At 49.2% G+C, this 21,709-nt stretch overlaps 1 protein-coding gene across 1 annotated transcript in view; it reads left to right on the top strand.

Annotated features, from left to right (window-relative positions):
- SETD1B (SET domain containing 1B, histone lysine methyltransferase) overlaps positions 1–21,709 on the top strand; it is a 132,344-nt gene that overhangs the window by 103,253 nt on the left and 7,382 nt on the right. Inside the window, exons 14-17 of the mRNA XM_075323366.1 lie at positions 1,113–1,279; positions 1,487–1,618; positions 12,009–12,128; positions 12,215–12,352. Of these exons, the coding sequence (XP_075179481.1) occupies positions 1,113–1,279; positions 1,487–1,618; positions 12,009–12,128; positions 12,215–12,352 (557 nt within the window). The remainder of the gene's footprint in view (positions 1–1,112; positions 1,280–1,486; positions 1,619–12,008; positions 12,129–12,214; positions 12,353–21,709) is intronic.

Raw genomic sequence — 21,709 nt, 5'->3', positions numbered from 1 at the left:
TGATTAAAAAATTAACTTTAAAATTAACTTTTTACGTGCTTAAACTCTTTTTCAGCTGTGTTCCCTGTATGGGTGCCTATCAGAAATGTTTAGAAGCTATGATTTCCTTCAAAGTGGCTGTCGCTAAATTTTGGTTTGATAGGAAGATCAGTCGTTCACATGCACATAGACTATGCCTATAAAACTTAAATACTTTATTAAATCACTTAAAACCACACCGTGATTACTAAAAGTGCACAGGATAGATTGCTAGCCCTCAATAGCTGCACCTATCTGTGCACTGCCTTACAGAGGGGGTTGGCACCCTAAAAATGCGATGTGGCGCCCCCACTCCGCGACAACTTTCCCTGCTGCCCCTGAAGTCCCTGCCGGAAAAAAGGTGCAGTGCCTAAGATAAGTGCAACAAATAAATTGGTGTGGCAGGTGGACAGTAGGGAGGAAAATTCTAAAACTTATCTCATTGATATGAATAAAATAGTAATTTCAAGCCTCAACGCGTTTCTCCCAGAAGTGGGTTCCTCAGGAGGCCAATAGTAAACAACAATGGTGGTTCAGAAAAACCCTCTGTAGCCAGATGGCAGATTCAAAGAGGGCATCCTGATGATAAATAGCACACTGCAGACCCAAATAGTGCTGGTGTCCAAGGGAAAAACTCCCTATTCAATGAGCTCACCATCACCAATGAGATCAGGGGCAACAGGGAAAGTCGTTGCGGAGTGGGGGCGCCACATCGCATTTTTAGGGTGCCAACCCCCGCTGTAAGGCAGTGCACAGATAGGTGCAGCTATTGAGGGCTAGCAATCTATCCTGTGCACTTTTAGTAATCACGGTGTGGTTTTAAGTGATTTAATAAAGTATTTAAGTTTTATAGGGATAGTCTATGTGCATGTATTTTGTTATTCCCTAGTTGTTATCACATATGAGTCTTGGAAGATCAGTCGTTCACATAACAAATTTTCTTTTTTTGGTAAATTCAACAAATTGTAATTATGCATTAATGTCCAAATAATGTAGCGGGATATATAGCGTATTGGCAGGATACATTTAACAGTATGACATCTTTAATTTACAAGAATTCATTTGTGTGTATTTTCCTTGACTTTTTTCCCCACCAACCAGTGTTTCTTCCCCCAAGAAAAAGAAACGTGATGATGGGTTACGTGATCATGTTACTGGCTGCGCTCGTAGTGAGGGATATTATAAAATTGATCATAAGGACAAGGCAAAATACCTCATTAATAATCGATCTATGACTGAAGAACCTATAAATGATACCCAGGTAGGAACTTGCTGCATCTTAGCTACTGAAGGCACAGAACAGAAGATAACATTTTGATGTAATAATAGTGGTTGTTCTGCACCATGCTCGTATGAGCAGTACTGACATACAGGGAACATTTACACTTTCTACTGTATCTGCTGTTCTTCAGATATTAATGTACATATACTGATTATCTCCTAAATGCCTGTCAATCCCTCTCTCCAGGGGAAGAGCATCCCAGCTCAGCCTCACACCTCAACCCGAGCAGGATCAGAGAGAAGATCGGAACAGCGTAGGCTGCTTTCCTCCTTCACTGGAAGCTGCGACAGTGATCTGCTTAAATTTAATCAACTCAAGGTATGGAAGTGGGTTTTATTTTTAAATGGCGGATACGAATTTGACCTTTGTTACTGTCAGAATTCCTCGTGTGCGTCATGGACGCAATTGGTGACTGTTCACAGCACTATAGATTCTGGGTGGGCTGAGCTCTCGGAACGCTGATTAACAGCTCAGTTGTCCAATATAATGCAGGCGCATGCTGAGCTGTTGACGTGTTCAGTTACAGCCCAAACATCCAATCTGAGACTGGGAGGTTCTGGGTTTTCCAGGTGTGCTCCATTCACTTAGCGTGGGAAAGGTGTGATGAGCAACAGGGGGTTTTGACCATTTTTCCTGAATTCGTCCATTTAACTGAGGCACAACCGAGGAAAGTTGGAGGTGCCAGCTCTCAAACCATTGAGAGGAAAAGTCAACACAATCTCTGACTCTGCCTCTACTGTGGTTGCTCGGGGCATTTTTTTTTCAAGGACTGCTCCTTAGGCCGTTAAGTAAGCAAGCCGTTTGTAAACGCCTAGTTCTGGGTGATTGTCGAGGATGTCATTTAGACTTCCAGGTACCTTTTTACTCAGATAAATTACTGCTCAATGTGGAACTATTTTTCCAGGATCGTCATTATCCGCATCCGCTTTCATTGATTGCGAGTCTGCTGCCAACTTCATTGATTCAGGACTAGTTCTGAGATTGGGATTAGGTTGAAAGAACCCATTCATATTGTTGCTTTTGATAGCACAATGTTACTCCAGAACCTTGTCTAGGTGGTAACAGTGGAATTCATACTTAAAGTAGGAATACTTCACTCCGAATCCATCTTTCTTTATCGTTCCTTTTGGGAGACCCAGACCATGGGTGTTTAGCTTCTGCCTCCGGAGGACACACAAAGTACTACACTAAAAGTGTAGCTCCTCCCTCCGAGCATATACACCCCCTGGTAGCCAGTCCTAGCCAGTTTATTGCTTTATGTCAGGAGGCATACATCCACACATGCATTCTCATCTGATTTGTTTGACTTTTGGAAAGAGTTTGAAGAAAAGCGGGTCCATGTCTGGACTCCCGGCATGTCCCTTCTCACCCCACTGTGTCGGCGGTGTTGTTAAGGTTGATTTACAAGGCTGCAGCCTTACATGCCGCGCTCCTTCACCATCCCTTCTGGGCTCTGGCTTGAAGTGGGAGCCAGCACGGTCTCCATGCCTGGCAGGAGTCCGGTCTCCATCCACAGCCCCTTGAGGATTCTGTTGGACTGGAGCACTCATCCCCAGGGACATGGCCCTGCGTCTCAGCAGCTAAGTACCTGAGACGTTTATGTTGGGGGTCCCGGTTCTTTATTGTAAGGGGAGAGTATGCTGTATGTGATTGTTTTAACTTTTCCGGCGGGTTCTCCTGCTTTTGCCTGAGAACCGCGCCGATGGTGCCTGCTTGTCGGCCTCGCCGCTTAAATTTAGGCCCCGGCTTCGCCGGAGGCCTAGTTTCATTTTCCTGCCCTCGCATGTCATTCATGCCTAGGGACAGGTTCGGCTCCTCCCGGCGGCCGTTCTACACAGGGGAGGGACACTCCCCACTGCTGGGGCGTCCCTCCTTCCCTGCAGGTCTCTATAGCCCTCCAGTTCCCGCTCTTTTATAGGAACGCCCTCTTCTCAGGCAGAGTTCACTCTGCTCTGGGACATCCTGCATTCTGCATCTCTGCTAAGGTGCTGCGACTGGGGGACCGGGCTTCGGGATCTGGAGGGCACACAACACCGCGCTCAGCGGTCTGGAAAGCCACAGCCGGTCTCCGGTTGTGGACCTCCTGTATATTCTCCCTGGGGTTCATTCTCTGCAAAGCCCCCACTCCAGCAGCATGTCTCAAACAAGGAGCAAGGCTCCAAAGCTTTATTCTGCATGCACTGCATGTAAGCTCCTGCTGCCTGAGCCGAGCACCTATCCACATTGTGATGTCTGCTCTAACTTGGCGGTGCCACAGCCTGGAGTCTCACCCCCAGTGGTCTCTCAGGCTGCTGCTGCTGCACCTGTGACTGAACCCCCGGCCTGGGTAGAGTCCTTTTCTAGGTCCATATCCCAGTCATTTGCTGAGTCCATGGGACTTTTGTCCAGGACTTTGATGAATATGTATCAGCCTCCCTCACAGGGTGCCTCTAATACTCTTGACAGAGGACTCCTATCCTCTGACCTCCGTCCATCGGCGCTCATGGAGGATTCATCATCTGATCCCAGACCCCGTCCTTCTAAGAGAAGGCGCAGGGTTTCCTCCCCCTCCCCATCCCACGGCTCTGTCTCAAGAGCTGACTCTCAAGATGAGGAGGATGCCCTCACTGGGGGCTCGGAGGCTATGTATCCCATCGATTTCTCTGAGGGTGACTCAGATCTTAGTGATTTGATTGCTTCTATTAATTCTGTGCTGGATCTCAATCCGCCAGTGTCAGAGGAGCAACTCTCTTTGGCAGAAAAACTTCAGTTTACCTCGCCTAAGAGAGTGAAGAGTGTGTTCTTTAACCACTCCAGTTTTCAGAGCGCTGTGACTAAACCCAGGGCCTGCCCTGACAAACGCTTTCCAAAGCGTGGTTCTGATGACCGGTTTCCATTTCCACCTGAGGTGGTCAAGGAGTGGTCTCACTCCCCAAAGGTAGACCCTCCGGTGTCTAGGCTATCAGCTCGGACAGTTGTGTCGGTGGCTGACGGCACCTCACTTAAGGATTCCACTGACCGTCAGATTGACCTTCTGGCCAAATCTGTGTATGAAGCTGCGGGGGCCGCGTTTTCCCCGACTTCTGCAGCAGTGTGGGCTCTCAAAGCCCATCTCTGCTTCTCTATAGAGGAGATGCATTCCCTCACCAAGGAATCTATGCCTGAGATGGTTACCTTAACTGCTCAGGCTTCAGCTTTTTCATCTTATGCCATGTCTGCCATGCTAGAGGCTGCTCACCGCACTGCGGTGGCTTCAGCTAATTCTCTTGTTATCCGCAGGATTTTGTGGCTTCGAGAGTGGAAGGCAGATGCTTCTTCCAAGAAGTTTCTTGCTGGGCTCCCTTTTGCTGGTTCACGGCTGTTTGGTGAACAGCTGGATGAAATTATTAAAGAAGCTACTGGCGGGAAGAGTACTTCCATGCCACAAACCAAGACCAGGAAACCCGCCCAGGGTAGGAATCAATCGAGGTTTCGTTACTTTCGTTCCTCCAACTGGTCATCCTCTAAGCCTTCCGCCTCGTCCGCTAACTAAGCCAAGGATCAGAAATCCAACTGGCGCCCAAAAGCGCGTCCGCAAGGAGGTTCTGCCACTAAGGCAGCTTCCTCATGACTCTCGGCCCGCTCCAGCCACGTCCTTAGTCGGTGGCAGGCTCTCCCACTTTGGCGACGCTTGGTTAAAGCAAGTCTCCGATCAGTGGGTGAGAGACATCATATCTCACGGCTACAGGATAGAATTCTCTTCCAGCCCTCCAAACAGATTTTTTCTCTCAACTCCCCCCTGCTCCAAGGCCGCCGCCTTCTCGCAGGCCATGGCGTCCTTGCAGGCAAACGGAGTGATTGTCCGAGTTCCCGCTCAGGAACGGTTCAGAGGTTTTTACTCAAATCTCTTCCTAGTTCCAAAAAAGGACGGTACCTTCCGGCCCATCCTGGATCTCAAGCTTCTCAACAAGCCATGTCCGGGTGCGGCATTTTCGCATGGAGTCTCTGCGATCAGTCATTGCCTCTATGACCCAAGGGGAGTTCCTGGCGTCCATCGACATCAGAGATGCCTATGTACATGTGCCAATCGCAGTGTCACATCAGCGTTGGTTACGTTTTGCGATAGGAGAGGATCATTTCCAATTCGTGGCTCTCCCCTTCGGGTTAGCCACGGCCCCTCGGGTATTCACCAAGGTCATGGCGGCAGTGATTGCGGTCCTGCATCTCCAGGGGTTAGCAGTGCTTCCTTATCTGGACGACCTTCTGGTCAAGGGTACATCCAGCGCAGACTGTCAGCGGAGTGTTTGGCTCACTCTCGCCACCCTAGCCCAATTCGGGTGGATTGTCAATCTTCCCAAATCCACTCTGACTCCGACCCAGAGTCTCACGTACCTAGGGATGCAGTTCGAGACTTTGCCGGCACTTGTGAAGTTGCCCTTAATCAAACAGCAGTCTCTCCGGCTAGCGGTGCGTTCTCTCCTGAGGCCCCGCCGTTATTCCCTCAGGCGCCTGATCAGGTGCTGGGTCAAATGGTGGCCTCCATGGAGGCGGTTCCCTTTGCCCAGTTCCATCTGCGTCCTCTGCAGCTGGACATTCTCCGCTGTTGGGACAAGCGGCCTTCCTCCTTACAGAGGTTAGTGGCTCTGTCGCCACGGACCAGGAGCTCTCTTCAGTGGTGGCTTCGACCCCTCTCCCTGTCCCAAGGGCGCTCCTTCCTGACTCCGTCCTGGGTGATTCTCACCACGGATGCCAGCCTATCCGGCTGGGGAGCGGTACATCTCCACCACAGAGCACAGGGCACTTGGACTCCGTCCGAGTCAGCCCTTTCAATCAATGTGCTTGGAAACCAGAGCTGTGCTTCTAGCTCTCCTAGCCTTTCACCACCTGTTGGCGGGCAGGCACATTCGAGTCCAGTCAGACAACGCGACAGCGGTTGCCTACATCAATCACCAAGGCGGGACACGCAGCCGCCTGGCAATGTTGGAGGTCCAAAGCATTCTTCAATGGGCGGAGGACTCCAAGTCCACCATATCCGCAGTCCACATCCCAGGCGTAGAAAACTGGGAGGCAGATTATCTCAGTCGTCAATCCGTGGACGGTGGCGAGTGGTCCCTGCACCCGGCAGTGTTTCAGTCAATCTGCCGCAAGTGGGGCACTCCGGACGTGGACCTAATGGCATCCCGTCACAACAACAAGGTTCCGGTTTACGTGGCTCGCTCCCACGATACTCAGGCCTTCGCCGCGGACGCTCTGGTTCAAGACTGGTCCCAGTTTCGTCTGTCCTACGTGTTTCCCCCTCTAGCTCTCTTGCCCAGAGTCCTGCGCAAGATCAGAATGGAGGGCCGTCGAGTCATCCTCATTGCACCGGACTGGCCCAGGCGAGCTTAGTATCCGGACCTGCTCCAACTGTCCGTGGAGATGCTGTGGCATCTTCCGGACCGTCCAGACCTGCTCTCGCAAGGTCCGTTTTTCCGCCCGAATTCTGCGGCACTCAAATTGACGGCGTGGCTCTTGAGTCCTGGATTTTGACGGCTTCTGGTATTCCTCCTGAAGTCATCTCCACTATGACTCGGGCCCGTAAGTCTTCCTCTGTCAAGATCTATCACAGGACTTAGAAAATGTTCCTGTCCTGGTGTCGCTCTTCCAGCCATTGTCCTTGGCCATTCTCGTTGCCGACCCTTCTGTCTTTTTTACAGTCCGGTCTGCAGCTAGGACTGTCCCTCAACTCTCTCAAGGGACAAGTCTCAGCTCTATCAGTGCTGTTCCAGCGGCGTCTCGCCCGGCTGGCTCAGGTCTGCACCTTCATGCAAGGTGCGTCTCACATCATTCCGCCTTATCGGCGGCCCTTGGATCCCTGGGACCTTAACTTGGTCCTCACGGTATTGCAGAAACCTCCTTTCGAGCCCCTTAGGAAGGTTTCTTTGTATCGTCTTTCTCAAAAGGTGGCCTTTCTAGTTGCCATAACTTCTCTCAGGAGAGTCTCTGATTTGGCTGCGCTCTCCTCGGAGTCACCTTTTTTTTGGTTTTTCATCAAGACAAGGTAGTTCTCCGTCCGACCCCGGACTTTCTTCCTAAGGTGGTCTCTCCCTTCCACCTTAACCAGGATATTTCCTTGCCTTCCTTCTGTCCGGCCCCTGTTCATCGCTTTGAGAAAGCGTTGCATACTCTAGATCTGGTGCGTGCTCTCCGGATTTACGTGTCTCGCACCGCTGCGCTTAGGCGGTGCACCTCTCTTTTTCTGCTAACCACAGGGCGGCGCAAGGGTCTCTCTGCTTCTAAGCCGACCTTGGCCCGTTGGATTAGATCGACCATTTCGGACGCCTACCAGAGTACTCAGGTGCCTCGCCCGCCGGGGATCAAAGCACACTCGACCAGAGCTGTTGGTGCCTCTTGGGCTTTCAGGCACCAGGCTACGGCTCAACAAGTCTGTCAGGCTGCCACTTGGACTAGCCTGCATACCTTTTCGAAGCACTACCAAGTGCATGCTCCTGCTTCGGCAGATGCGAGCTTGGGCAGACGCATCCTTCAGGCGGCTGTCGCCCACTTGTGAAGTTAGGCTCCGCCTACTTCTTAGTTTTTTCTGTTTATTCCCACCCAGGGACAGCTTTGGAACGTCCCATGGTCTGGGTCTCCCAAAGGAACGATAAAGAAAAAGAGAATTTTGTTACTTACCGTAAATTCTTTTTCTTATAGTTCCGTATTGGGAGACCCAGCTCCCTCCCTGTTGCCTGTTGGCAATTTTCTTGTTCCGTGTGTTATCACCGGCTGTTGTCGTGGACAGAGTCTCCGGTTGTTCCGGTTCTTACTCGGTTCTACTTGTGGGTGGCTATTCTCCTTCAGCTTTTGCACTAAACTGGCTAGGACTGGCTACCAGGGGGTGTATAAGCTCAGAGGGAGGAGCTACACTTTTAAGTGTAGTACTTTGTGTGTCCTCCGGAGGCAGAAGCTAAACACCCATGGTCTGGGTCTCCCAATACGGAACTATAAGAAAAAGAATTTACGGTAAGTAACAAAATTCTCTTTTTTGCAACAAATTATGCAAATTAAACGCAGCGTTTTAAAACGCAAAGTGCGGGCTAGAAATCTACATTTTCCATAGACTATTATGGAAAAGCAAAACGCATGCCTTTTGGCATGCAAACGCTGCGGTTCAAAACGGACGTAAAAAGCAGCTGGAACGCAGGTGGAAACGCAAAGTGCGGTCATACCCTTATGCTTTTTGGATTAACCATTGCGCCAGCAGTTTTTCAAAACTTCATGAATGATATATTTTTTTATTGTATTGGACTGTTTACATGATTCCTGATCTGGAATCAACTATGACCATGTCACATTTGTCTTACAAAAGCTTAGAAAAAATTCTTTGTTTACCAAGTTGGAAAAATGTACTTTTCTGTGTAAGAAATTTAGTTCCTGGGGTTCATTGTATCTGCTTATGGGTTTAAGATGGATTCTTGTGAAGGTACAGGACATAATTGATTGGGTTCAACTTTGGGACCTAAATGCATTGCAGCGGTTTTTAGGATTTGACAATTACTACAGAAAATGTATTGGGGCCTTTTTCAAAAATAGGCAAGTCTCTTACTGATCTTGTGCATAAGGGAGCAGATCTTGGGTCTTGGTCGCCGGATGCTGTTTGCGCCTTTTAATAAGTAGAGAAAGTGTTTTATGCCTGCTCCAGTTCTTATCCAACCAGATTTCCAGAAGCTGTTCATTGTGGAGGTGGATGCTTCTGAAATCTGACTAGAGGCTGTATTGACTTAAGGTTCCAAAATGTTGGCGTCCAAGTGCCTTTTTCTCTACAAAATTCTTGTCTGCTGAACAAATTATGATGTTGGGAATCGTGAATTGCTTGCTCTCAAATTGGGTTTTGAAGAATGTAGATGTTTTTTGGAGGGAGCTATTCATCAAATCACGGTTGTGACATATAAATGTAGCTTATATTGAATGTTTCATTCAGTTGACCTCAAGGCAGCCAGATGGCCTTTTTATTTTTCTCTCGATTCAATTTTTCTATCATGTGTGGGCTGGGGTCTAAGAACATGAGGGCTGATGATTTGTCACACAACCTTGATTCTGTTTCTCCTCTAGAACCTCCATTCTTCATTCTTCCTCAGAGTATTATGGTTTCTATGGTATCCTCGTAGTTGGAAGCAGAGATCCATGAAGCCCAGTCATTGGGTCCTTCCACTACTCCAGGGTCCAAATAATTTATTCCTGTATACCTGAGATTACGTCTGTATCACAAATTAAATGACTCCATGTTGAGTGGTCTCCTGGGGGGGGGGGGTGGTCACACAGCTACCCAGAAAGCTATTGCTAGATTCTTTGGGCGGTTATCCATGCATAGCAATCTTAAAGATTTTGTATCCGCTAGTGAAATTTGGACACGGTATAAAGTTTGTCATAAGTGGCCGGCTGGGGAGTTGACTCCATTGCCAATTCCAGAAAGACCTTAGACTCGTTTGTCCGTGGATTTCATTACCAATTTGCCTTTTGTCTGGTGGGAAAACTGTGATTTTGGGGTTAGTTTACCAATTTAGTAAGCAAGCCCACTTTGTTCTGTTATGAGGGTTACGTAATGCCGAGATGCTTTCCAGCTTGTTTATCAATCGTGTGGTAAGATTGCATGGAAATCCTCTTAATACTGTATCTAATAGGGGGTGCTATTTGTCTCCAAATTTTGGAGAGTATTTTGTAAGAAGTTGGGGATTGATTTGTCATTTTTCTCTGCTTATCAGCCTGAAACCAACGGTGAGACTGAAAGCACAAATCGGAGCAAATTTTAAATTGTTTCATTGTGGCTCAGCAGAAGGACCGGTCCCCATATTTACCTCTTGCTGAGTTCACCTTTTAAAGGCGGTGTCACACACTACGATATATCGGGCGATATGTCGTTGGGGTCACGGATTCTGTGACGCACATCCGGCATCATTAGAGATATCGTAGCGTGTGACAGCTACGAACGACTGTGAACGAGCAAAAATACTCACCTTATCGTTGCTCGTTGACACGTCGTTCATTTTCATAAAGTCGTTCCTCCTTCTGCGCGCCGGTTGATCGTCGTTCCCGAGGCAGCACACATCGCTACGTGTGACACCCCGGGAACGACGAACACAGCTTACCTGCTTCCCGCCGCCAATGCGGAAGGAAGGCAGGAGATGGGCGGGATGTTTCGTCCCGCTCATCTCCGCCCCTCTGCTTCTATTGGGCGGCCGCTGTGTGTCGTCGCTGTGATGCCAAACATCCCTTCCCCTTCAGGAAGAGGATGTTTGCTGCCCACAGCGAGGTCGTTCGGGAGGTAAGTACGTGTGACGGGGGGTAAATGACTTTGTGCGCCACGGGCATCAAATTGCCTGTGACGCACAAACGACAGGGCGGGTGCGATCGCTCGTGCGATCGCTCATGCGATCGCACGATAAATCGGTGTGTGTGTAACGCCGGCCTAACAGTCAGATCAATCAATCCACTGGAACCTTGCCTTTCATTTGTAATTATGGTTTTCAGTCTCATTTTGGTAAATTCTCTAGGATGAGTTCTGGATGTTATGGATTTAGAAGTTGGCCATACAGAAACTCAGGGATGTCTCGAGGGAGGTTCAAAAGAATATTGGGGTGGCTTGACATCATCAAAAACAGAAGACTAATAGGAAGCGTTCAGCCGGTCCTGTCTTTAACCTTCGTCTGGCTGAATAGGTACAATTGTAACTATTCCCTTTTTAAATTGCAATATTTTTTTTTTTTTTCGAAAAGCCGTAGAGGGCTAAAATTTCGTGACATCTCAGCAGTTTTGGTCCAGAATATATTGGCCAAATTTTAATAAAATATCTCCACCGCAAAATTATGCAGCCTGACAAAGGTTAAAGCAGGAGATAAGGTTTAGGTATTTTCCAAAAATCTTAATCTGAAGATGTCATCAATGAAGTTGGATCCTAAATTTATTGGCCCAGATGAGATTTTGGAGGTAGTTAATTTGGTGACCTTTTAGAGTAAAAATTACTCCGTCTTTTCACATACCAAATGTGTTTCATAAAGTACTGCTAAAGGAGTTTGTCCTTACAGTTTTATCTCCCTTTTTCCCGCTTCCACCAGTTGCTGCTAATGACAGTTTAAAGTACGACGTACAAAAAATTGTTGATTCTCAGAAAGTCCGTATTTCCCTCCAGTATCTCATCCAATGGAAGGGATACGGACCTCAGGAGAGATCCTGGGGTCTGGCTCTATTCTGTGAACGCTAATCATTTGGTCAGGGTCTTTTATGGAGGGTTTCCTGGAAACATGGCAGTTCAGTGCCCCCTCCCTTTGTTTGATCATACTTTTGCCTTGTCCTTCTGCTATGATCCGCTACCCTACAGGTATTCTCCTTCTGGACCGTGACCTGACTGTTCCACTGTTTTTCTCCTTATTCTTGACGTGATATTTTGGTATTTGACCCAGAATGATTGACTATCCTGTGTCTTGACTTGCCCATGTAGTGAATACTGTCAGTCACCTGTTTTTTTTTCCCCCACAAATATTCACCATGTAGTTTTAATGTAGAGGTTGCTAGATGTTGTCTATCAGCATCTTTCAAACCTTTTAGTCTTCTTGGTACCTCTGGGGTCTGTTCTCTTTTATTAGAGCCAGTGCTTTAATGGGACAATAACCTTTAGCGAAGAATAACACTGTAAAGGTTTTCAAGTTGAAATTACATTTAGATGTGTACAGAAAAAAACATTTTTAAACATTTCTGAATGCTTTGCTGCTTTCAGTTTCGCAAGAAGAAAATACGTTTCTGCAAGAGCCATATTCACGACTGGGGCCTTTTTGCCATGGAGCCGATTGCCGCGGATGAGATGGTCATTGAGTATGTGGGACAGAATATTCGTCAGGTAAGATGGTTACCAATAGGACATAAGCTGGAACTGTGATTTTTGGTTTTAATACCAAGTAAATAATTTCTTTTTTTTCCTGTCAGGTCATTGCTGATATGCGGGAAAAGCGATACGAGGATGAAGGGATCGGGAGCAGCTACATGTTTAGGGTGGATCATGACACCATCATTGATGCCACAAAATGTGGGAATTTCGCTCGGTTTATTAACCATAGTTGTAATGTAAGTTGTTGCATCTTATTGTCTATTTTTTATTTTTTTTTATTTTAGATGCTTGTTGGAATCAGTGACTGGCTAAGAAATCTGTACTTGTAGATCATTGATACTGATTCTGTCAGCAATGTGAAAGGGCATTAGACTATGGACATCTTCACACCTATCATTTATTTATATCTTTAATTCATTGCTCTACAAATGCAATGTTGAAAACAATTTATAGCTTTCTTTTATTAAAACTGTTCTATCACTTTGCTGCTTCAGAATGTCCAAGTATTTTATCTGGCTCCGAAAAAATAAAAACTGAAATCTGTCCCCTCTCTGAGTGCTAAAGATAGAAGCGGGGAAGGGGTTGTATTTCTGTCCCCATAGCGTGAAGTGAGAGGAGTATCCATAGTCTCACAAAGGACAGATCACGTGCTATACCAGGGGTCCCCAATCTGTGGCTCGTGGGCCCATGATGTGTGGCTTGCAGCTGTCTTCCAGCTTGGTGCATTAGCACCTGTTCTAACAAAGAGCTATCAAGAACAGGTCTGCAGATACTGACTTTGGAGTGGCCCCACATAGAAGATCAGATTGGAAAGGGGTATGGTAGGAACCCCTGAAACTTGGTACACTGCCTTGGTGTGACTTCTGTGGAAAAGCTTTGGCTGTTGTTACACCAGTAATGAGGCTCTAAGTATCACAACTGTGAAGGTGGTGGGAGCTAGATGTGGCTTGCGACACTGTAGCTCTCAAGGTTAGAAAGGTCTGGGCTATAGAAAAGGAAGAAATTAGTAGAGATGAGAGAACCTTTAGCAGTTCGAATCAGCAGGTAGAGTCCAGCCTTTATACAGTGGAACCTTGGTTAACGAGAACAATCCGTTCTGAGAGTGTGCTTGTTAACCAAGTTACTCGTTCAGCAAAGCAAGATTTCCCATAGGAAATCATTGCAATGCAGACAATTCGTTCCACAACTTGTTAAATGTCCCATCCTGGTCCCCTATTGTGCCATTCCACACACTTACAAACTCGCACACACACATATTATGCTCACCTTACCTTCCGTTCCATCGCCGGCCTCCTGGAACTTGCAGTTCGCCGGTATAGGATGTGTATCGGGTAACCATCGCAACGAGGGAGGAACTTCCGCTGCCAGAGCGCTGACGTCAAAGGCAGGAGCCGCTTGCCTCTGATTGGCCAGCGCGCTGCCATTGAGTAGCGGCTGAAAGCCGAAGTTCCTCCCTCGTCACGATGGTCACCAATACACATCCTGTACCGGCGAACTGCATAGTTCCAGGAGGCCGGCGATGGAATGGAAAGTACACATATGCTCACCTTACCTTCCGTTCCATCGCCAAAATGTGGGAATTTCGCTCGGTTTATTAACCATAGTTGTAATGTAAGTTGTTGCATCTTATTGTCTATTTTTTAATTTTTTTTTATTTTAGATGCTTGTTGGAATCAGTGACTGGCTAAGAAATCTGTACTTGTAGATCATTGATACTGATTCTGTCAGCAATGTGAAAGGGCATTAGACTATGGACATCTTCACACCTATCATTTATTTATATCTTTAATTCATTGCTCTATAAATGCAATGTTGAAAACAATTTATAGCTTTCTTTTATTAAAACTGTTCTATCACTTTGCTGCTTCAGAATGTCCAAGTATTTTATCTGGCTCCGAAAAAATAAAAACTGAAATCTGTCCCCTCTCTGAGTGCTAAAGATAGAAGCGGGGAAGAAATTAGTAGAGATGAGAGAACCTTTAGCAGTTCGAATCAGCAGGTAGAGTCCAGCATTTATACAGTGGAACCTTGGTTAACGAGAACAATCCGTTCTGAGAGTGTGCTTGTTAACCAAGTTACTCGTTCAGCAAAGCAAGATTTCCCATAGGAAATCATTGCAATGCAGACAATTCGTTCCACAACTTGTTAAATGTCCCATCCTGGTCCCCTATTGTGCCATTCCACACACTTACAAACTCGCACACACACACATATTATGCTCACCTTACCTTCCGTTCCATCGCCGGCCTCCTGGAACTTGCAGTTCGTGCAGTTCGCCGGTATAGGATGTGTATCGGGTAACCATCGCAGCGAGGGAGGAACTTCCGCTGCCAGAGCGCTGACGTCAAAGGCAGGAGCCGCTGCCTCTGATTGGCCAGCGCGCTGCCATTGAGTAGCGGCTGAAAGCCGAAGTTCCTCCCTCGTCACGATGGTCACCAATACACATCCTGTACCGGCGAACTGCATAGTTCCAGGAGGCCGGCGATGGAATGGAAAGTACACATATGCTCACCTTACCTTCCGTTCCATCGCCTGCCTCATGGATCTTCTAGTTCGCCGCTACAGAATGTATATCCGGTAACCATTGCGATGAGTGAGGAACTTCGGCTGTTATCCTCTACTCAAAGGCAGCGTGCTGGCCAATCAGAGACAAGCGACTCCTGCCTTTGACGTCAGCGCTCTGGCAGCAGAAGCTCCTCCCTCGTCGCGATGGTTACCCGATACACATCCTGCACCGGCGAACTGCAAGTTCCAGGAGGCCGGTGATGGAACGGAAGGTAAGGTAAGCATAATATGTGTTTGTGCGTGTTTGTGTGTGCTTGTGTGTTTGTGTGGACTGCAAGAGCGGGTTAGAGCGCGGTGGATGTATGGAACCGGAAGTGTGTGCGGTGAGTATTTTGCTTGTTCAGCAAAGCTTGCTCGTAAACAGAGTTACAAATTTACAGCAAGCTTTGCTCGTTATGCGAAATATTCGCTAACTGGGTTGTTCGTTAAGCGAGGTTTCACTGTATAAGATTTGGTTCGTGACCCTGACTTGAACCGAACCAACCTCAATGGAAGTCAGTAATTTGGCATTTTGTGGCTCTGCCCACATGCAGAGTGCATGCATACATCTGATCATGCTATTGTTAACCCCTGTGTGAGCCATTCAAATACTGCACACTGCTCACATAGTTCTGAGCTATTACTCATACCCAAGCACAGCGCTGCTCACTTGAGTGGTTTGCACTCATAAATCACTCGAACTTCGAACCCAAAATGTTTTTTTGGAACACTTGTCTCCATTCCCGAACCTCAAACGTCCAGTTCAATTAGTGCGGGATAGAAGCTGTGCTGATATGTGAACACAGCAGTTCCCACAATAGGAAAATCTGAAATTCTGATCAGCTGCAAACTGCATATAGGGGATCTGAAAACGAATGAATTAACATTGCAGATTGAAACTTGATGTCATTTTTATTAACTAAAGGTAACCCCTAACATAAGTAAAAGAAGGGAATTTTGTTACTTACCGTAAATTCCTTTTCTTCTAGCTCTTATTGGGAGACCCAGACGATTGGGGTATAGCTACTGCCCTCCGGAGGCCACACAAAGCACTACACCAAAAGTGCAAGGCCCCTCCCCCTCTGGCTATACCCCCCCCGTGTATCACGGGTTCTCCAGTTTTAGTGCCAAAGCAAGAAGGAGGAAGCCAATAACTGGTTTAAACAAATTAACTCCAAATAACATCGGAGAACTGAAAAACCGTTTAACATGAACAACATGCGTACCCGCAAACAACAAAAAACATCCCAAAGGACAACAGGGCGGGTGCTGGGTCTCCCAATAAGAGCTAGAAGAAAAGGAATTTACGGTAAGTAACAAAATTCCCTTCTTCTTCAGCGCTCTATTGGGAGACCCAGACGATTGGGACGTCCAAAAGCTGTCCCTGGGTGGGTAAAGAAATACCTCATGTTAGAGCTGCAAAACAGCCCTCCCCTACGGGGATGTCACTGCCGCTTGCAGGACTCTTCTACCTAAGCTGGCATCCGCCGAAGCATAGGTATGCACCTGATAATGTTTGGTGAAAGTGTGCAGACTGGACCAGGTAGCTGCCTGGCACACCTGTTGAGCCGAAGCCTGGTGTCGTAATGCCCAGGACGCACCCACGGCTCTGGTTGAGTGGGCTTTTAGCCCTGGAGGAACCGGAAGCCCCGCAGAACGGTAGGCCTCTAGAATTGGTTCTTTGATCCATCGAGCCAGGGTGGCTTTAGAAGCCTGCAACCCCTTGCGCGGACCAGCAACAAGGACAAAAAGTGCATCGGAACGGCGCATGGGCGCCGTGCGGGAAATGTAGATTCTGAGTGCTCTCACCAGATCTAGCAAACGTAAGTCCTTTTCATACCGGTGAACCGGATGAGGACAAAAAGAAGGCAAGGATATATCCTGATTAAGATGGAACGAGGATACGACCTTAGGGAGAAACTCCGGAATGGGGCGCAGCACTACCTTGTCCTGGTGGAACACCAGGAAGGGAGCCTTAGATGACAGAGCTGCCAGCTCAGACACTCGCCGAAGCGATGTGATCGCAACAAGAAACGCCACTTTCTGTGACAGCCGAGAAAAGGAAACTTCCTTCAGAGGCTCGAAAGGCGGCTTCTGGAGAGTAACTAGTACCCTGTTCAGATCCCATGGATCTAACGGCCTCTTGTACGGGGGCACAATATGACAGACCCCCTGCAGGAACGTGCGCACCTTAGAAAGACGTGCTAGACGCTTCTGAAAAAACACGGATAGTGCCGAAACTTGCCCTTTAAGAGAGCTGAGCGACAAGCCCTTTTCTAACCCCGATTGCAGGAAGGAAAGAAACGTGGGCAATGCAAATGGCCAGGGAGACACTCCCTGAGCAGAGCACCAGGATAAGAAAATCTTCCACGTTCTGTGGTAGATCTTAGCAGAAGTCGACTTTCTAGCTTGTCTCATTGTGGCTACGACTCTTTGAGATAATCCTGCGGATGCTAGGATCCAGGACTCAATGGCCACACAGTCAGGTTCAGGGCCGCAGAATTCTGATGGAAAAACGGCCCTTGGGACAGTAAGTCTGGTCGGTCTGGCAGTGACCACGGTCGGCCGACCGTGAGATGCCACAGATCCGGATACCACGACCTCCTCGGCCAGTCTGGGGCAACGAGTATGACGCGGCTGCACTCGGATCTGATCTTGCGAAGCACTCTGGGCAAGAGTGCCAGAGGTGGGAAGACGTATGGGAGCTGGAACTGCGACCAATCTTGAACCAAGGCGTCTGCCGCCAGAGCTCTTTGATCGCGCGACCTCGCCATGAATGCCGGGACCTTGTTGTTGTGCCGGGACGCCATGAGGTCGACGTCCGGCACTCCCCAGCGGCGACAGATTTCCTGAAACACGTCCGGGTGAAGGGACCATTCCCCTGCGTCCATGCCCTGGCGACTGAGGAAGTCTGCTTCCCAGTTTTCTACGCCCGGGATGTGAACCGCGGATATGGTGGATGCTGTGTCCTCCACCCACATTAGAATGCGCCGGACTTCTTGGAAGGCTTGCCGACTGCGCGTCCCTCCTTGGTGGTTGATGTATGCCACCGCTGTGGAGTTGTCCGATTGGATTCGGATCTGCTTTCCTTCCAGCCACTGTTGGAAGGCTAGTAGGGCAAGATACACTGCCCTGATTTCCAGAACATTGATCTGAAGGGTGGACTCCTGCGGAGTCCACTTCCCCTGAGCCCTGTGGTGGAGAAACACTGCTCCCCACCCTGACAGACTCGCATCTGTCGTGACTACTGCCCAGGATGGGGGCAGGAAGGATCTTCCCTGAGACAATGAGGTGGGAAGGAGCCACCATTGTAGAGAGTCCTTGGCCGTCTGAGAAAGAGAGACTTTCCTGTCCAGGGACGTTGACTTCCCGTCCCATTGGCGGAGAATGTCCCATTGAAGTGGGCGCAGATGAAACTGCGCAAAGGGAACTGCTTCCATGGCTGCCACCATCTTCCCTAGGAAATGCATGAGGCGCCGCAAGGGATGCAACTGTCCCTGAAGGAGAGATTGCACCCCTGTCTGTAGTGACCGCTGCTTGTTCAGCGGAAGCTTCACTATCGCTGCTAGAGTATGAAACTCCATGCCAAGATACGTTAGTGATTGAGTCGGTGATAGGATCGACTTTGGAAAGTTGATGATCCATCCGAAAGACTGTAGCGTCTCCAGCGTAGCATTCAGGCTGCGCTGACATGCCTCTTGAGAGGGAGCCTTGACCAGTAAATCGTCTAGGTAAGGGATCACCGAGTGTCCCTGAGAGTGCAAGACTGCTACCACCGCCGCCATGACCTTGGTGAAGACCCGTGGGGCTGTCGCCAGACCAAATGGCAGAGCTACGAACTGAAAATGGTCGTCTCCTATCACAAAACGTAGAAAACGTTGATGTTCTGTAGCAATTGGCACGTGGAGATAAGCATCTTTGATGTCTATTGAGGCAAGGAAGTCTCCTCTGGACATTGAGGCAATGACAGAACGCAGGGTTTCCATCCGGAACCTCCTGGCGTGCACATGTTTGTTGACCCGTTTTAGGTCCAGAACAGGACGGAACGAGCCGTCCTTTTTTGGAACCACAAAGAGATTGGAGTAAAACCCTTGCCCTTGTTCCTGAGGAGGGACTGGGATCACCACTCCTTCCGCTCTTAGGGATTCTACCGCCTGCAGCAGAGCATCTGCTCGGTCTGGATGTGGGAAGGTTCTGAAGAACCGAGCTGGAGGACGAGAATTGAACTCGATTCTGTACCCGCGAGACAAAATGTCTGTCACCCACCGGTCCTTGACCTGTGACATCCAAATGTCGTAAAAGCGGGAGAGCCTGCCCCCGACCGGAGATGCGGAGGGAGGGGGCTGGAAGTCATGAGGAAGCCGCTTTGGAAGCGGTACCTCCATTTGCTTTCTTGGGGCGTGTGTGAGCCCGCCACGAATCTGAGTTTCTTTGCGTCCTCTGAGTCCCTTTGGACGAGGTAAATGGTGTCTTGCCCGAACCTCGAAAGGACGGAAACCTCTGCTGCCACTTTTTCTGCTGAGGTTTGCTTGTTCTGGGCTGTGGTAAAGAAGAGTCTTTACCCTTGGACTGCTTAATGATGTCAGCCAATGGCTCGCCAAACAGTCTATCTCTAGATAAAGGCAAACTGGTTAAACATTTTTTGGAACCAGCATCTGCTTTCCAGTCCTTTAACCACAAGGCTCTGCGCAAAACTACCGAATTGGCGGACGCCATTGAGGTGCGACTGGTAGATTCTAGGACCGCATTGATAGCGTAAGACGCAAACGCCGACATCTGCGTGGTAAGGGACGCCACTTGCGGCACTGCTGGATGTATGATAGCATCCACTTTTGCTAAGCCAGCTGAAATAGCCTGGAGTGCCCATACGGCTGCGAATGCCGGAGCAAACGACGCGCCGATAGCTTCATAGACAGATTTTAACCAAAGGTCCATCTGTCTGTCATTGGCATCTTTAAGTGAAGCGCCATCCTCCACTGCAACTATGGACCTAGCTGCAAGTTTTGAAATCGGGGGGTCGACCTTTGGACACTGTGTCCAGCGCTTGACCACCTCCGGGGGGAAAGGGAAACGTGTATCTTTAGATCGTTTAGAGAAACGCCTTTCTGGGTGAGCGTCGTGCTTCTGGATTGACTCTCTGAAGTCAGAGTGATCCAAGAAAGCACTCAATTTACGCTTGGGATAGAGGAAACGAAACTTTTCCTGCTCCGCAGCCGCCTCTTCTGCTGAAGGGGCTGGGGGAGAAATATCCAACAGCCTATTGATGGCTGAGATAAGGTCGTTTACCATGGCGTCCCCATCAGGGGTATCCAGGTTGAGAGGGGTTCCAGGAGTGGATTCCTGATCACTCTCCTCAGACACATCACAGGGAGACTGATTGCGCTGAGACCCTGAGCAGTGTGATGACGTTGAGGGTCTTTCCCAGCGAGCCCGCTTAGGGTGGCTGGGGCTATCATCTGAGTCATAATCCTCAGCTTGTGAAGCCGGGGACCCCCCTGTAGGCTGGATTAATTCCAAGTGAGGGGGACCTGAGGACAGAGGCCTCGCCGTGCCCAAAGACTGAGTCCCATGCATAGATTGCAAGGCGTCAAGGATTTTTGTCATAGTCACAGACATTTTATCCGCAAAAACTGCAAAGTCTGTCCCTGTCACCGGGGCAGAACTTACAAGCGTCTCAGCCTGGGACACTACCTCTCCTGACTGCGGCTGGCGAAGCAGCACCGGATCTGAGCATTGCACACAATGGGGGTCTTTGGAACCTGCTGGTAGAGCAGCCCCACATGCAGCACACGCAGTGTACACAGCCCTAGCCTTGGCAGCCTTGCGTTTTGAGGATGACATGTTGCTGCTTCCTCAGAGCGATCTGGGATATGCAGCCAGAAGCGACCTCACAGTGCAAGAAATACAATATCTATATATCTGTACACAGTACACCGATACACAGTGAGGCACTAGAGGGACCAGCACAGAAAAACCGCTTACCGCCCGCTTAAAAAGCGGGTGTGAGGTCGCAAGATAGCCCCCCAGTCCAGGTCTCCCAGAGCCTTGCGTCCTTCCTCCAGCCAGGCTGCATGTAATGGCTGCCGGCGTCCCGAGAGAGGAAGGGGGGCGGGCCCTGGGCGTTCCTGGCCAAGAGCGGGAAGCCTGCTTCCCTCTGTGCCAAGTGAGAGGGCTGGAGCATGTAAATCAGGCTCCAGCCCTCGTCGCTGCTAGCGAACAGCGTCTCTCCCCTACCCTGATTGACAGGGTGGGGGCGGGAACGAATCGGAGCTGCCGGCGTCCTAGGCCCAAAAAGCCGGGGACTAAATTTATAAACGCCGCCGCCGTAAAAGCGCGGTCGGCGTGTCCCCGGCGCACCACAAGTCACAGCAGCGCCGCCCGGTCCAGAGGGGGTCGGCGCTGCGTTCCCACAACACAAAGTCCCCCAGTAAACTGTAGGGACACTAACTCCAACGTTACGGTCCCCGGCGCACTACAACACCCAGCCAGCCCGGAGTGTGTCTGTGCCTGCCGGGGACACAGAGTACCTGTATGATGCAGGGCCCTGTCCCTGATCGTACCCCTGCTCCGTCTCCATCAGGTTCTATGGGTCTGTGGATGGAGCCCGGCGTCAGAGCTGAGAGGCCGGCAGGATCCCACTTCCACAGAGCCCTACAAGGGGATGTGGAAGGAAAACAGCATGTGGGGCTCCAGCCCTGTACCAGCAATAGGTACCTCAACCTTACAACACCATCCAGGGGTGAGAAGGGAGCATGCTGGGGGCCCTATATGGGCCCTCTTTTCTTCCATCCGAAATAGTCAGCAGCTACTGCTGACTAAAATCTGTGGAGCTATGCATGGAATGTCTGACCTCCTTCGCACACAAAGCTAAAACTGGAGAACCCGTGATACACGGGGGGGGTATAGCCAGAGGGGGAGGGGCCTTGCACTTTTGGTGTAGTGCTTTGTGTGGCCTCCGGAGGGCAGTAGCTATACCCCAATCGTCTGGGTCTCCCAATAGAGCGCTGAAGAAATAATTATTTTTCTATATTTATAGCCTTTAGTAATCC

Source organism: Anomaloglossus baeobatrachus, chromosome 1 (genome assembly GCF_048569485.1).
Source record: "Anomaloglossus baeobatrachus isolate aAnoBae1 chromosome 1, aAnoBae1.hap1, whole genome shotgun sequence".
Lineage (NCBI taxonomy): Eukaryota > Metazoa > Chordata > Amphibia > Anura > Aromobatidae > Anomaloglossus > Anomaloglossus baeobatrachus.
This window is presented reverse-complemented; position numbering and strand designations above follow the sequence as displayed.